Raw genomic sequence first — 13,900 nt, 5'->3', positions numbered from 1 at the left:
GATTTTCTGATCTCTCTACTACCCGCCTCATCTGCACACAGTACCAGCTGTCTCAGCCTAGCTTCTTCAGTGGGCCTTGGCTGATAAAATGTGTGTGTCCACCCCAGGTAATTAGGTTAGCTCTTTGTGCTCGTATGACTGACCCTTACCTTTTAGGCCACCTGGTGTTTGTTTTAGAAGTTATTCCTATAAACAGGTTTTCACCTAAAATTTGAATCTTTATGAATCAAATAAGGAAAATTTTAAGTAAACTTGGGCTGTAGATAACTGATGATTCATTACCAAAAAGGTAGTAATTTAAAATTATAAAATGACACAAAAAATTTAAATGGAAAACATCCTGTTTATGCTTGGTCAGGTCTTTGAGTTGATGTGACTCAAGTAACATCTGATCATTTCCTTAACCTTTTTAAAAAGACTCCCCTAAATTCTTCCTCCCAAAGATTTTACTGTATTTGTTCACAATGGGTTCTGTGAAAGGATTATTACAAGCCCACAATCCATTATCTTCAATTCTACAAATCCAAAAAATTCTGAAAACCAAACATTCTTTTTGTAACTCATTCATCAGCAAAACCAGACCTGAACCAAAGTGACCCTATTCATATTCTTTGATTATCTGTCCTACTGGGACGTATATGGTTTGCTGCAGAAATATTAATGTATTTGATTATAGGATACTGCCCTAGATAGTTCATATATGTGGTATATGCACCATACTGCTTTTCTAAATTAAAAAATCTGAATTCTAAAACATATCTACTTCCAAACATTTAAATGGGAATTGTGGACATATGTAAGTATAAAGCAGCCTTTGCAGAGTGGTTTAAAAGGCTGCTTTACTATTGTGGGGAGCTTTTAATTTTGATAAACTAGTGAGTTCATGTAAATAAAACAATACAAAAACACGAATCCTTAATTTTCTGTTAACTCGAGAATACCCAGATATGATAGTTTTGTGGTTAGGGCTTAGACATAGGAAGTGTGACTATGAATGCATGTATCTGTTTGACTTCTTGTACCCCCAAAATAAAGGCTAAAATAAATATAATCAGTTAACCAAAAGCTATAGCCACAGTCATATATACTGTGTAAGAAAAAAGCCTCTGGTGGAGGTTGCAGTGAGCCGAGATCGTGCCACTGCACTCCAGCCTGGGCGACGAGGCCAGACTGTCTCAAAACAAAACAAAAAAGAAAAATGCCTCTGAATTGGGAATTGTGTGAGCATTCATGTATAAAAAAATGATCAAAAATGTTACACTGGCCTGGCGTGGTGGTTCACGCCTGTAATCCCAGCACTTTGAGAGGCCGAGGTAGGCGGATTGCTTGAGGTCAAGAGTTCAAGATCACCCTGGCCAACATGGAGAATCCCCATCTCTACTAAAAATACAAAAATTAGCCTGGTGTGGTGGTGGGCGCCTATAATCCCATCTACTTGGGAGGCTGAGGCAGGAGAATCGCTTGAATCTGAGATGTGGAGATTGCAGTGAGCCAAGATCGCACCATTACACTCCAGCTAGAACAACAAAGCGAGACTCCATCTCAAAAATAATAATAACGTTACACTGTATCTTGTACATTTTTAGTGGGATAAATGCCAAGAGCAGTTTTATTAGTTCTTGATTCCTCCACACTTTAAGAGAATATAAGTTCATCTGCCCATGATTTTAAGAAGCAAAGAGTGTGATGTTTCCCACCTACCCACACCCCCTTAAAACTATTCAAATGAAACCATTTAATTCTTTAATTATAGTGGAATAGAATTGACCTATTTTCTGTATGATCATAAAGAAATATTTACTTTTAATGCAGAAATTTTTTTCTTAAGATCCACATTTTCCAGCTTAATGAAGTGATTGTGTTTTTACTTGGACTCTTCCCTTTCCTTTTTCCTTGTTCTGTGCAGATTATCAACGCCTGATGACTGTGGCAGAAGGCATCACCACACTTTTGTTCCCATTTCAATGGCAACATGTTTATGTGCCCATTCTACCTGCTTCTCTGCTACATTTTCTTGATGCTCCTGTCCCTTATCTGATGGGCCTTCAGTCAAAAGAAGGAACTGACCGTTCTAAACTAGAACTTCCTCAAGAGGTAAAACTACAATGAATGATGAAGCATTTGCTGTTTGCTGATTTAGGTCAAGGCGACTTTCGTTAGATTGCATTGTCTTTGTCAAAATTTTATCTGTCTCTTTGACTCTCCTAAATCTCCAAGTATGGCTAGGGGAGAGCCTGAGCTATAGAATGCAGACTCTTGATGATGACTACTACATAGTCATTAAACCTGGTTTAAAACAAAGACAGTGGCCGATTTTCACTACTATAAATTTGTGAAGGTGGAGCAGTGGTAGCATGATCTCATTGCTTTATTCTAGTAACATATTTTTTATCTTTACTCATGTTATAAATTTTGTTTTTAAACAATACAGCCCAGATTTTAACATCCTTAAATCATTGTATCAATTGAGGTGAATTTGATTTTTGACCTCTATCAAATGAAAAGTAACATGTTGCAGCAAACTAGGGATAATGGAAATATCAAACACTTCAGTATTCTCTGTTTTCAGATACAAGGCCAGTTATTTGTTCTAAATGTCAACTTGGCTTGGTGGTTGAGATAAAAATTCTAACACCTAGCTTTTATGCCACCTTAAAGTTATACTTTCTGTGTGTTGTACTTTCAAATGTTTAAAAAAATAGGCCAGGCACAGTGGGATTACAAGTACTTGTAATCCCAGCACTTTGGGAGGCCAAGGTGGGCGGATCACAGGGTCAAGAGATCCAGACCATCCTGGCTAACATGATGAAACCCGTCTCTACTAAAAATACCAAAAATTAGCCGGGCATGGTGGCACGCACCTGTAGTCCCAGGTACTTGGAAGGCTGAGGCAGGAGAATCGCTTGAACCCTAGAGGTACAGGTTTCAGTAAGCCAAGATCGTGCCACTGCACTCCAGGGCGACAGAGTGAGACTCTGTCTCAAAAATAAATAAATAAACAAGAATTATTGAAAGCATATTTCTGATCTATAAAATAAGAATAATAACACCTCCTAGGTGTTGTTTTTACTTTTTTTTTTCTTTTCTTTTGAGATGGAGTTTCGCTCTTGTTGCCCAGGCTGGAGTGCAATGGTGGGATCTTGGCTCACCGCCTCCCAGGTTTAAGTGATTCTCCTGCCTCATCCTCCCGAGTAGCTGGGATTACAGGCATGCACCACCACGCCCAGCTAATTTTGTATTTTTAGTAGAGACGGATTTTCTTCATGTTGGTCAGGCTGGTCTCAAACTCCCATCTTCAGGTAATCCACCCACCCCAGCCTCCCAAAATGCTGGGATTACAGGCATGAGCCACCGTGCCTGGCCTAATTGTTACTTATTGTTAATGATACTGAGGATTATCATGTAAAGTCTTTGAAATGAAATACGGATGAGAGTGTGCCACAGCCTTTTACAAAACATAAGATGATTAATTACATTATATCACTAGCTATTTAATTCACATCTTTCTTAATAGAATCTCATGCTGAGATTCACCTTTATTTGTTCTTATTTCCCATAGAGATTCTCATTTTAATAAGTGAATTTAACGCACTAAGCCACAGCCATTATATCCTGTAATGATTCTCATAATCATCCACTGCTTACTTTTATTCTAATGAATATTTCCCCACAAAAATTAACATTTTTGCTCAAAGGAAAATAGCATGATTCAGATCACATAAGATACATATACAACTATTGTTCTTTTTGGGCTTGTGCATGTTTTTCTTCTCTGTTTTACCTCTTTTCTCTATTCCTTGAATGTTCTTGTTTTTGCTTTCATTAAATTAGTCAAGTATGTTATTTGCTCCAAGAAGTTAATCCTTTAAATTTTCAAGGAAAAAGAAATAGACTAGCCAAATGCATTTTGTTTTGAAGACTTAATGATATTTTAGTTTCTTGTTGAATGACTGATCTATTTTGTATGTTAATCCATGTAATATTTTATAAGATAATTTATATGTATATTGTCTTTCCATTTTTCATAACAATTGTTGAGAGATTTTTAAATGGCACCTTGATATATCTGTAGTTGGGAAACCTTTCCATCTCTATGCCTGTTTGTATCCACTAAAGATAAACAAATTTAAGGATTCTGAAAGCTCCTACAGTAATGTCTGTGATTTTCTAATTTTTCATTCATGAGATCAACACTGCTTAATAAATACATATATTCATCTGTTCATAGAGTAGAATAATATGAAATAACCTGAATTAGCTGTGAAAATAGCAGTGTTTTGGCTGGGCGCGGTGGCTCACGCCTGTAATCCCAGCACTTTGGGAGGCCGAGTCGGGTGGATCACGAGGTGAGGAGATCGAGACCATCCTGGATAACATGGTGAAACTCTGTCTCTACTAAAAATACAAAAAAATAGCCGGGCGTGGTGGCAGGCGCCTGTAGTCCCAGCTATTCAGGAGGCTGAGACAGGAGAATGGCGTGAACCTGGGAGGCGGAGTTTGCAGTGAGCCGAGATTGCACCACTGCACTCCAGCCTGGGCGACAGAGCGAGCCTCCATCTCAAAAAAAAAAAAAAGGAAAATAGCAATAGCAGTGCTTCTGTGTAGAAACTATAAATTAGGACATCATTGTTTTATAAGAAAAGGCTAATAGCCTGTCTCTTTGTTCTGGTATCATTTTACAATGAGATGAAATAATCTGCTTCACATAATTTTGGAGAGGGAGTAGATATAAAAATAGTCATTTAAAAAAATGACTTAAATGCACTCACTAGTAATACTTCCCTCCACCTTTCCCTGAAAACTCTAAAATAATGGCTAAAAATAGTGACAAGGCTTCTAAACATAGTTACAAAAATGACAAATTTGCAAAATGATTATTTTAAGGTATGATTTTAGTTGCTAGCTAACTAATATAACTACATAGATTTATAAATTAATCACCAATTAGCTATCCTCATAATTTAAGAGTGATAGCCACAAGTAGCCATTTGTAATACTGTTTTTTAGGGAGTCGGGTAGAGAGAATGAGAGTGGAAGGAAGGCACTGAAGATTAATTGCATGGAATGTACCTCACTTTCTACTGTTCTTACTCATCTTCACAGTAACTGGTAGACAAAAAGTTAAGAGAAGAACTGAAACAGAGCTGCTTTTGCAACTTTGTTCTTGTCATATCTGGCCCTGAGATTCTGAGGGAATAATTTATTTTAGTTTTTAGACAGGGTCTCACTGTCACCCAGGCAGGAATGTGGTGGCACAGCTCACTGCAGCCTTGACCTCCTGAGCTCAGGAGATCCTCCCACCTCAGCCTCATGAGTAGCTGGGACGAGAGGCACACGCCACCGCACCCAGCTAATTTTTTAAAATTATTATTTGTAGAGATGGAGTCTCACTACATTGCCCAGGCTGGTCTTGAACTCTTGGGTTCAAGCGACCCTCTGGCTTTGGCCTCCCAAAGATTACCAGCATCATCCGGCCCAGAGGGAATATTTTAAATGCTCTCCTCTCTCTGGCTTACCCTCAAGCTGGCTTAACTTCAGACACTGGGAAGTGAGATCACTTACTAAACATGAAGAGAGCTGCATTAGTCTCTCATTTGTGGATACTTCCTGCCCCGGCCTACAGTTTTAGGGTTTCCCCAAATGACCATCTCCTCGGAGCTTATTCTTTCATTTGCCAAACAGTTGTCTCATACACTATTTGTGTAGAATACAGTGGGAGACATCAAGTCAAATAAGAGATGATTTCTGCTTTTCAAAAAAGTCATTTACAAATACCAATAACACAAGTTAAAAAGTAAGTCAGTAAGAGGAATGAATGAACAGAGGAGATCAGAATGCCTTTAGGGTAAGGGTATAGGAGGGTTTCATGATGGAAGAGATGATTACGCTTTAAGCCTTTGTTTTCTTACTTTTGAGGGAAATTTTTTTTTTTTTTTTTTTGAGACGGAGTCTCACTCTGTTGCCCAGGCTGGAGTGCAGTGGCGCCATCTCAGCTCACTGCAACCTCCACCTGCCAGGTTCAAGTGATTCTTTTGCCTCAACTTCCCGAATAGCTGGGATTACAGGCGCACGCCACCACACTTGGCTAATTTTTGTATTTGCAGTAGAAATGGGGTTTCACCATGTTGGCCAGGCTGGTCTTGAACTTCTGACCTCAAGTGATCCACCCACCTCAGGCTCCCAAAGTGCTGGGATTACTGGCATGAGCCACTGTGCCCGGCCACTTTTGTTGTTGTTGTTGTTTTGTTTTTGAGACGGAGTCTCACTCTGTCGCCTGGGCTGGAGTGCAGTGGCATGATCTTGGCTGACTGCAACCTCTGCCTCCTGGGTTCAAGTGATTCTCCTGCCTCAGCCTCTCAAGTAGCTGGGATTACAGGTGCCTGCCACTGCGCCCAGCTTATTTTTTGTGTTTAGTAGAGATGGGCTTTCACCATGTTGATCAGGCTGATCTCAAACTCCTGACCTTGTGATTTGCCCACCTTGGCCTCCCAAAGTGCTGGGATTACAGGCATGAGCCACCATGCCCAGCCCACTTTTGTTGTTTTTAATAAGAAGTAGTTACATATCATGAAGGCTTGTGAGCAGCGTTGATCAGTAGAAATATTTAGTCCTAAAGCAGTGTCAGATTGAGGTGTTGAGTAAATTTTTATCATGTAATACTTATTGAGCTCTTCTGAATTTTTTTTTTAATTTAATGGTGTTAAAAGTGAGAAGCAACTTATCAGAATGCCCTATTATAGAGTTCTCGTTTGTTTTGGAGAAAGGGCTTTTTGGTTTTCTTCAATACATTTTCATAACACAGTTTGTATTTCCTGTTCTACTTTGAGATAATCAAAGCCCCAGCTTGGGCCCTTCTTAAGCAGACATAGGAGACTTCTGTGGGATCATGAAGACAGACCAGTAGCTGTGGTGTTGGAACTCCTACCTTGTAGTACACTCAGCTCAGCAGTGATTTCATGACCATAATAAGCTTTAAAATTTCAGAAAATGTATCATTTTCCCTTTTCATAGGAGGAGGAGAGGGATAGAAAAAGGTAGTAGGAAGGCATTAGTGAAGGTGATAGTACAAAATCTAAGTGGTGGGAGGTTGCTGGTTAACATTTAGATTAGCAAATTAGTAAATTTTTTCTTCCATTTTAAAGATACTGAATTGGCCGGGCGCGGTGGCTCACACCTGTAATCCCAGCACTTTGGGACGCCAAGGTGGGCGGATCACAAGGTCAGGAGATCGAGACCATCCTGGCTAACATGGTGAAACCCTGTCTCTGCTAAAAATACAAAAAAAATTAGCCGGGTGTGGTGGCAGGCACCTGTAGTCCCAGCTACTCGGGAGGCTGAGGCAGGAGAATGGCGTGAACCCAGGAGGCAGAGGTTGCAGTGAGCCAAGATCGTGCCACTGCACTCCAGCCTGGGCAACAGAGCAAGACTCCATCTCAAAAAAAAAAAAAAAAAAAGATACTGAATCATCCATTCGAATTATGTGACCTTCCATTTAAGCCTTTCAGTGTAAAGAATTGTGTAGGCCGGCCAGGTGCAGTGTCTCACACCTATAATCCCAGTACTGTGGGAGGCTGAGGCAGGTGGATTACAAGGTCAGGAGTCCAAGACCAGCCTGGCCAAGATGGTGAAACCCCATCTCTACTAAAAATATAAAAAAATTAGCCAGGCGTGGTGGTGGACATCTGTAATCCCAGCTACGCGGGAGACTGAGGCAGACAATTGCTCGAACCCAGGAGGCAGAGGTTGCAGTGAGCTGAGATCGAACCACTACACTCCAGCCTGGGTGACAGAGCAAGACTACATCTCAAAAAAAAAAAAAAGAAAAGAAAAGAATGGTGTAGGCAGTGCTACTGTCTTCAAGATGCGACATTTCAGCTCTTAATTTATTTAGAGAAAACTACTGACATTGGAGGTGAGGAAAAATAGCAGGGAAAGGCCATAAGCCACCAATCTGTTTCAGGGTGCACATTTGGAACAGGTGCCAGGAAGTCACCTAATTTCTTGGGCCTTGGTTTCTTCATCTGCAAAATTAAAAGGCTGGATTCAAAGATTACATCAGGCTTTAGGAATCATTGTTGATCATCTGGCTTTGAATGGAGGGAAATCGATTTTTTTTTTTTTTTTTTGGCCAGAGTCTCGCTGTGTTTTGCCCAGGTTGGAGTGCAGTGGCATGATCTTAGCTCACTGCAACCTCTGCCTCCTGAGGTCAAGTGATTCTCCTGCCTCAGCCTCCCGAGTAGCTGGGATTACAGGTGCATGCCACCATGCCCAGCTAATTTTTATATTTTTAGTAGAGACAGTTTCACCATATTGGCCAGACTGGTCTTGCACTCCTGACCTCAAGTCATCCTCCCACCTCAGCCTCCCAAAGTGCTGGAATTACAGGCGTGAGGCACCATGCTAGGCCTCATTTTGAGTTTTTATTGAGCTTAATTTAGAATTTCACTATGCTGCTTGCTAATTGGTGTCTAACATGAAGAGCAAGGATCAAAAGAGAAAAACAAAGAACCGACTGGTTGCTTTCCCCTTTCCCCTTACTTTGCCATCTAGGATCAGAGAGCAGTATGAATTTTCCCCTTGGTGACCTGGGGGTGGGGGAGCCAGGGAGAAACACATAGTGAAGCTTCCTATTTTGTTTATTAACTTCCACCCCATGTCTTGTGTTCAACCATTGATGTAATCAATATTATTTTTATGTGATGGGCTACACTTTTGGCACCCCACCCCCCAATCTAGAAGCACAACCTTCTTTTTAACTAACAACCTTGACCTGATTAAGAGAGTATGGACAGTAGAAGTTAAATACTGTTTGGAGTCTACTACAGATACCTGAAGGATAATCAGAACTTTATGCATATGCTTGGCCTCTTGAATTTTCTATATCTACTTGAAAAATATTTAAAATATTTATTCAAAATAAATTCCAAATGAGTGTAAACAAACTCAAAAAAACATTTCTTCTGATTTCTGTCACCTCTTTTTCTCAACTCAAAAATATCTTGCATGAACTCTTAATTATTCAAAGGTTAATCAAGTGCATAGTTATATATGCACTTGCCTCTACCACCTCTGTCTGCCTACTGCGTTAGGTATAATGACTTCTGAAATGGTTTTGCTCTAGGAGGCTTAGTGAATTTTGAGTAAAGTTAAAATTTGTGGATTATCTGTGAATTGGATTGATTTTGCCAGTTTCATCCTATTGGGAGATACTACAGCTGCTGGTTTTTGGTGATTATTGTCAATTCTAAATTACAGATGTTAGAGCAGTGGAGTGGCAAAGAAAGTTCAAGTGCATTCAGTGAGGATTTTACCTAATATCATGTATTGGTAAGGTCTTATGAGTTTGGGCATGCTTACCCACATAGGAATGCCTAAATGGATGCCAATTGTTAGAAAATCATATTCAGATTATAATATATTGCTGAGACCCAGAGAAAATTATTCATATATATTAAGTATGGTATAAAAAACTCGCATAGGGGAAAATGATGGAAAAAGAGGTTATTTTTAAAGAATAAGAAATTCTAAACCTTGCAAAAATTAACATAAAAGGCACCATAATCTATGCTTTTGTTTGTAATAGTTGGCAAGAATTTTTTTTTTCTTTTTGTAGAAACAGGGTCTTACCGTGTTTCCCAGTCTTGTCTCGAACCCCTGGGCTCAAGCGATCCTTTTGCTTTGGGCTCCCAAAGTGCTGGGATTATGTGTGAGCCACTGTGGCTGGCTGGCAAGAATATGTTAGAACATACAATTCCTTTATTTTAAACCTTTGTATTTCACTTTTCTCTTTCAGGCTAATTTGTGTTTTGTGGACATTGACAACCATTTTATTGAGTTGCCTGAAGAATTTCCACAGTTCCCCAATAAAGTGGATTTTATCCAAGAACTCTCTGAGGTTCTTGTTCAATTTGGGATCCCTCCTGAGGGCAGCCTACATTGCAGTGAGAGTACCGGCAAACTGAAGAATATGGTTATGAAAGACTTGGTCAATGACAAAAAGAACGGCAATGTCTGTACTAATAACATCAGCATGTATGAGTTACTGAAGGGCAATGAAACTATAGCCCGCTTGCAGGCTCTGGCCAAGCGTACTGGTGTGGCTGTGGAAAAAATGGACCTCTCTGCTTCTCTGGGTGAAAAAGACAAGGATTTAAAACTGCATTGTGAAGAGGCAGAACTAAGGGACTACCAGCTCAATGTACAGCTCCGAGAGGTCTTTGCTAACCGTTTTACACAGATGTTTGCAGATTACGAAGCATTTGTCATTCAGACTGCCCAGGACATGGAATCCTGGCTGACCAACCGGGAACAGATGCAGAACTTTGACAAAGTAAAAAGAACCATAGTTTTCCTTTTGTGGTTATTAGTGGCTTTATTATTGATTTTAACATTTTTAAATTTTTTATTCTTTGGTGCCTTTGCTTATCCATATATTATTGGTTTTGTTAACCTTTTTTAAATGCAGACTTTTTGTCTTCCAGCCCATTAAGAACTTTTCTTTACCAAGTATTTTTACATTAGATAAAATAATTTTACAAGAGAGCAAATAAACCAGCTCATTGAACTGGTCATTAAATTGTGTGTTAAATTGCCTGTAATCTCATTTTCAATTTTTCTTTACCTTAAAGATGCTTACATTATTGAAACTCAGGCCGGGCACGGTGGCTCATGCCTGTAATCCCAGAACTTTAGGAGGCCGAAGTGGATGGATCACAAGGTCAGGAGTTTGAGACCAGCCTGGCCAATATGGTGAAACCCCATCTCTACGAAAAATACAAAAAATTAGCCAGGCATGGTGGCGCACACCTGTAGTCCCAGCTACTCAGGAGGCTGAGGCAGGAGAATTGCTTGAACCCGGCAGGCAGAGGTTGCAGTGAGCCAAGATCACGCCACTGTACTCTGGCCTGGGCAACAGAAAGAGACTCTATCTCAGAAAAAAGAAAAAGAAAAAGAAAAAAAAAGAAATTATAGAAACTCTTACATTTTGCAGGTTTTCCAAATCTGTTTGACCTTATAACAGTTTTATTTACTCTTACTTTATGATCAAGTATGGTTAAATAAGCCTACTCCTTTTTGAAGAAATCTATTTATTTAGTCTAGAAATCATTTATTTAGTCTTTATCCTATCAGGAAGTCACAACTTGTCCATGTAAAGTTAACAATTTGGTTTCAGAAGCCAAATTTCTCTGTCTCATTTTAAGATCAAAGGAGAAAAAGAGTGACTAAATTAAGTTTTATGGCTGTAAGTGTAAAACAATTCCAAAGATTTTGGAAAGGGAAGTCAGAAAATATACCAGCTTTCCTTGTCCTGTGATTTCTAAGGGGTACTGGATTCTTCTGCCAGTTTTTTTTCACCTATCTCCCAGATTTTATTTTTCAGATAGATGCACTTAGGGTTGTATAGTAACTCTTTTAGGTCACCAGGGTACAGTTTAGTTCTTTACCTCTGTGATTGCTGAGGTGTAATACTGCTATTAGAATGTATCATGGGTTTCACTGAGTGGCCTCTTTGGGTCATGAAAGGCCTTCTAAAGGGTCTGATACATTCCAAGAGGCTAATCTACAATATTGGAGAATTTTTGGAAATAATTGAAAATTTTCATAAAGGTATATAATAGTGGCTGGGCATGGTGGCTCACACTTGTAATCCCAACACTAGGAGGTTGAGGCTGGAGGATCATTTGAGGCCAGGAGTGTGAGACCAGCCTAGGCAACATAGTGAGAACTCATCTCTACAAAAAATTCTAAAATTAGCCAGGCATGGTGGTGTGCTCCTCTGGTCCCAATGACTCTGGAGGCTGAGTTGAGATCACTTGAGCTTCAGAAGTTGAGGCTGCAGTGAGCCAAGATGATGCCACTGCACTCCAGCTTGGGCTAGAGAGTGAGACCCTGTCTGAAAAAAACAAATAAAAGACAATTTTTGACTTCATCAGATATTTTTTCTGTTGGAGGATGATATTATATGTTGAACAGTTATGTTCTGGTGTTCTTTGTTTTTCCCCACATCAGACAGGTAATGTTCCAACATGGTAACAAAGTTTGAGGAAGGTACATCTCACACATGAGCATGAAAAGCCAATTATTACATTTATGAACTACAAAAGCATTCTGATGCACTTATGTTTGAGAAAACTTCTTTAATATTAACAAGACTTCACTTCTTTAAGTGTATGCCCTTAGGTTCCTTTTTCGTTAGTCTTAACCATTTTCCATGCTTTTTCCTATCTAGCTTAGAACTAATCTGTGGGCCGGGCGCGGTGGCTCACGCCTGTAATCCCAGCACTTTGGGAGGCCGAGGCAGGCGAATCACGAGGTGAGGAGATCGAGACCATCCTGGCTAACATGGTGAAACCTCTTCTCTACTAAAAATACAAAAAAATTAGCCAGGCGTGGTGGTGGGCACCTGTAGTCCCAGCTACTTGGGAGGCTGAGGCAGGAGAATGGCATGAACCCAGGAGGCAGAGCTTGCAGTGAGCCGAGATCATGCCACTGGACGCCAGCCTGGGCGACAGCGAGACTCTGTCTCAAAAAAAAAAAAGAAAAAAAAAAAAGATCTAATCTGTGTATATCCATGGTTTATCCTTGGGACAATTCAAATTCTTACCTAAATCAAGCCCTGATACTTCCTTCCTTCTTAATCTTTATGTAGCCTCAAACTATATAAATGGAATTCTTTTTACATAACCCCTAAAGAAATGAAAATTTTCTGTTGGATTCCAGAAGGCTTGTAAGTACCTTTCACTAGGAAAATTTGCAGGACATGCTAGTCGTACAAGCCAAATCTTTGTTGACCTAAAATTTTATAGTCTATGAGGGTCTGAATATCAAAAGCCAGATCTTTGGCCCACATTTTAAAAAAAAAAAAAGGCTATTTGATATATGAAAAGTAAGATGTTTATTGGTGAAGGTGAACTGATTTCTAGAGACTACTGTGAATCTTTCTGTGGTTATTTGGATTTATGTATATACACCTGAACTATGGAACTACTTAAAGTGAATAAGTGGATTTCTATAAGGAAATTTTAAAAAGACCTCCTAAATTTCAGAATGAAAGTAAATATGCTAGCAAGAAGCTGATGAGTATTTTTAAAAGTCACCTTATATCAGAACTTATTTCTCTTTCCTCTTTCCCCTTTCCCCTTCTGGCTTCTGCCATACAAAAATAAAAACCAACCCAGCAACCAAAATAGGAATTTACTTCCAAATTTACTTCCAAATTTTAGTACTGCATTGAATGTAGAATCCCTGTACACACATGAGCATGGAAGAACAACAGAAAAAAAAATGACACTTTTAATTAGGAACTGATCACGATGTACTGAACCATCCCATGCATCAGACAGGCTAGTAACAGGAAAGGTGTACAGCTTATTGTACATGTTCTCCAAAGGTTTGCTTCTGATGGTTTTTCAGGCAATGCTTTGTTTTTTTAGTTTGTTTTTTTGGAAATGGGGTTTCACTATGTTTCTTTAGGCTGGCCTCATACTCCTGGGCTCACAGGATCCTCCGGCTTCAGCCTCCCTAGTGGCTGGGACTGTAGGTGGCCATCACCATGCCCAGCTTCCAGGCAGTGCCTTTTTTAGTTGTTAAGGCTGAGACTGTTGTGGCGGCACAGGTGTGGAAGGAATTTTTCCTTGGCTTAACACTCATCTATTGATTTCTCACGGAGTTAAAAGAGTCTAGAAAAGCATTCACTTGAAGAAGAACAAAAGAACTTCACCCATAAGCATAAATTCCAAGTCTTTTTTAAGATTAATGCTGATGTGTTTATCTTTATTGTATCAGTTAATCATCTCACTACCTTATGGCTTGAAAGTATATTTCATAGGCTAGGAATAGAGAACAGAAGAAATGACAACTCGTAGCCGGGCGCGGTGGCTCACGCCTGTAATCCCAATAC

The 13,900-nt window shown here is 39.6% G+C and overlaps 1 protein-coding gene and 1 non-coding gene across 7 annotated transcripts in view; one reads left to right on the top strand and one right to left on the bottom strand.

The window, feature by feature from the left end:
• Window positions 1–13,900, top strand: part of DENND5B (DENN domain containing 5B) — a 193,835-nt gene that overhangs the window by 113,970 nt on the left and 65,965 nt on the right. For all 6 annotated transcript variants that reach the window (XM_063672594.1, XM_054442514.2, XM_063672593.1 and 3 more), the window contains 2 exons: window positions 1,907–2,094; window positions 9,794–10,330. In XM_063672594.1, the coding sequence (XP_063528664.1) occupies window positions 1,907–2,094; window positions 9,794–10,330 (725 nt within the window). The remainder of the gene's footprint in view (window positions 1–1,906; window positions 2,095–9,793; window positions 10,331–13,900) is intronic.
• Window positions 12,004–12,107, bottom strand: LOC129011099 (small nucleolar RNA U13). The gene has a single exon (XR_008493223.1). It is a non-coding gene; the product is annotated as a small nucleolar RNA U13 (small nucleolar RNA).

This window comes from Pongo pygmaeus, chromosome 10 (assembly GCF_028885625.2).
Source record: "Pongo pygmaeus isolate AG05252 chromosome 10, NHGRI_mPonPyg2-v2.0_pri, whole genome shotgun sequence".
Lineage (NCBI taxonomy): Eukaryota > Metazoa > Chordata > Mammalia > Primates > Hominidae > Pongo > Pongo pygmaeus.
This window is presented reverse-complemented; position numbering and strand designations above follow the sequence as displayed.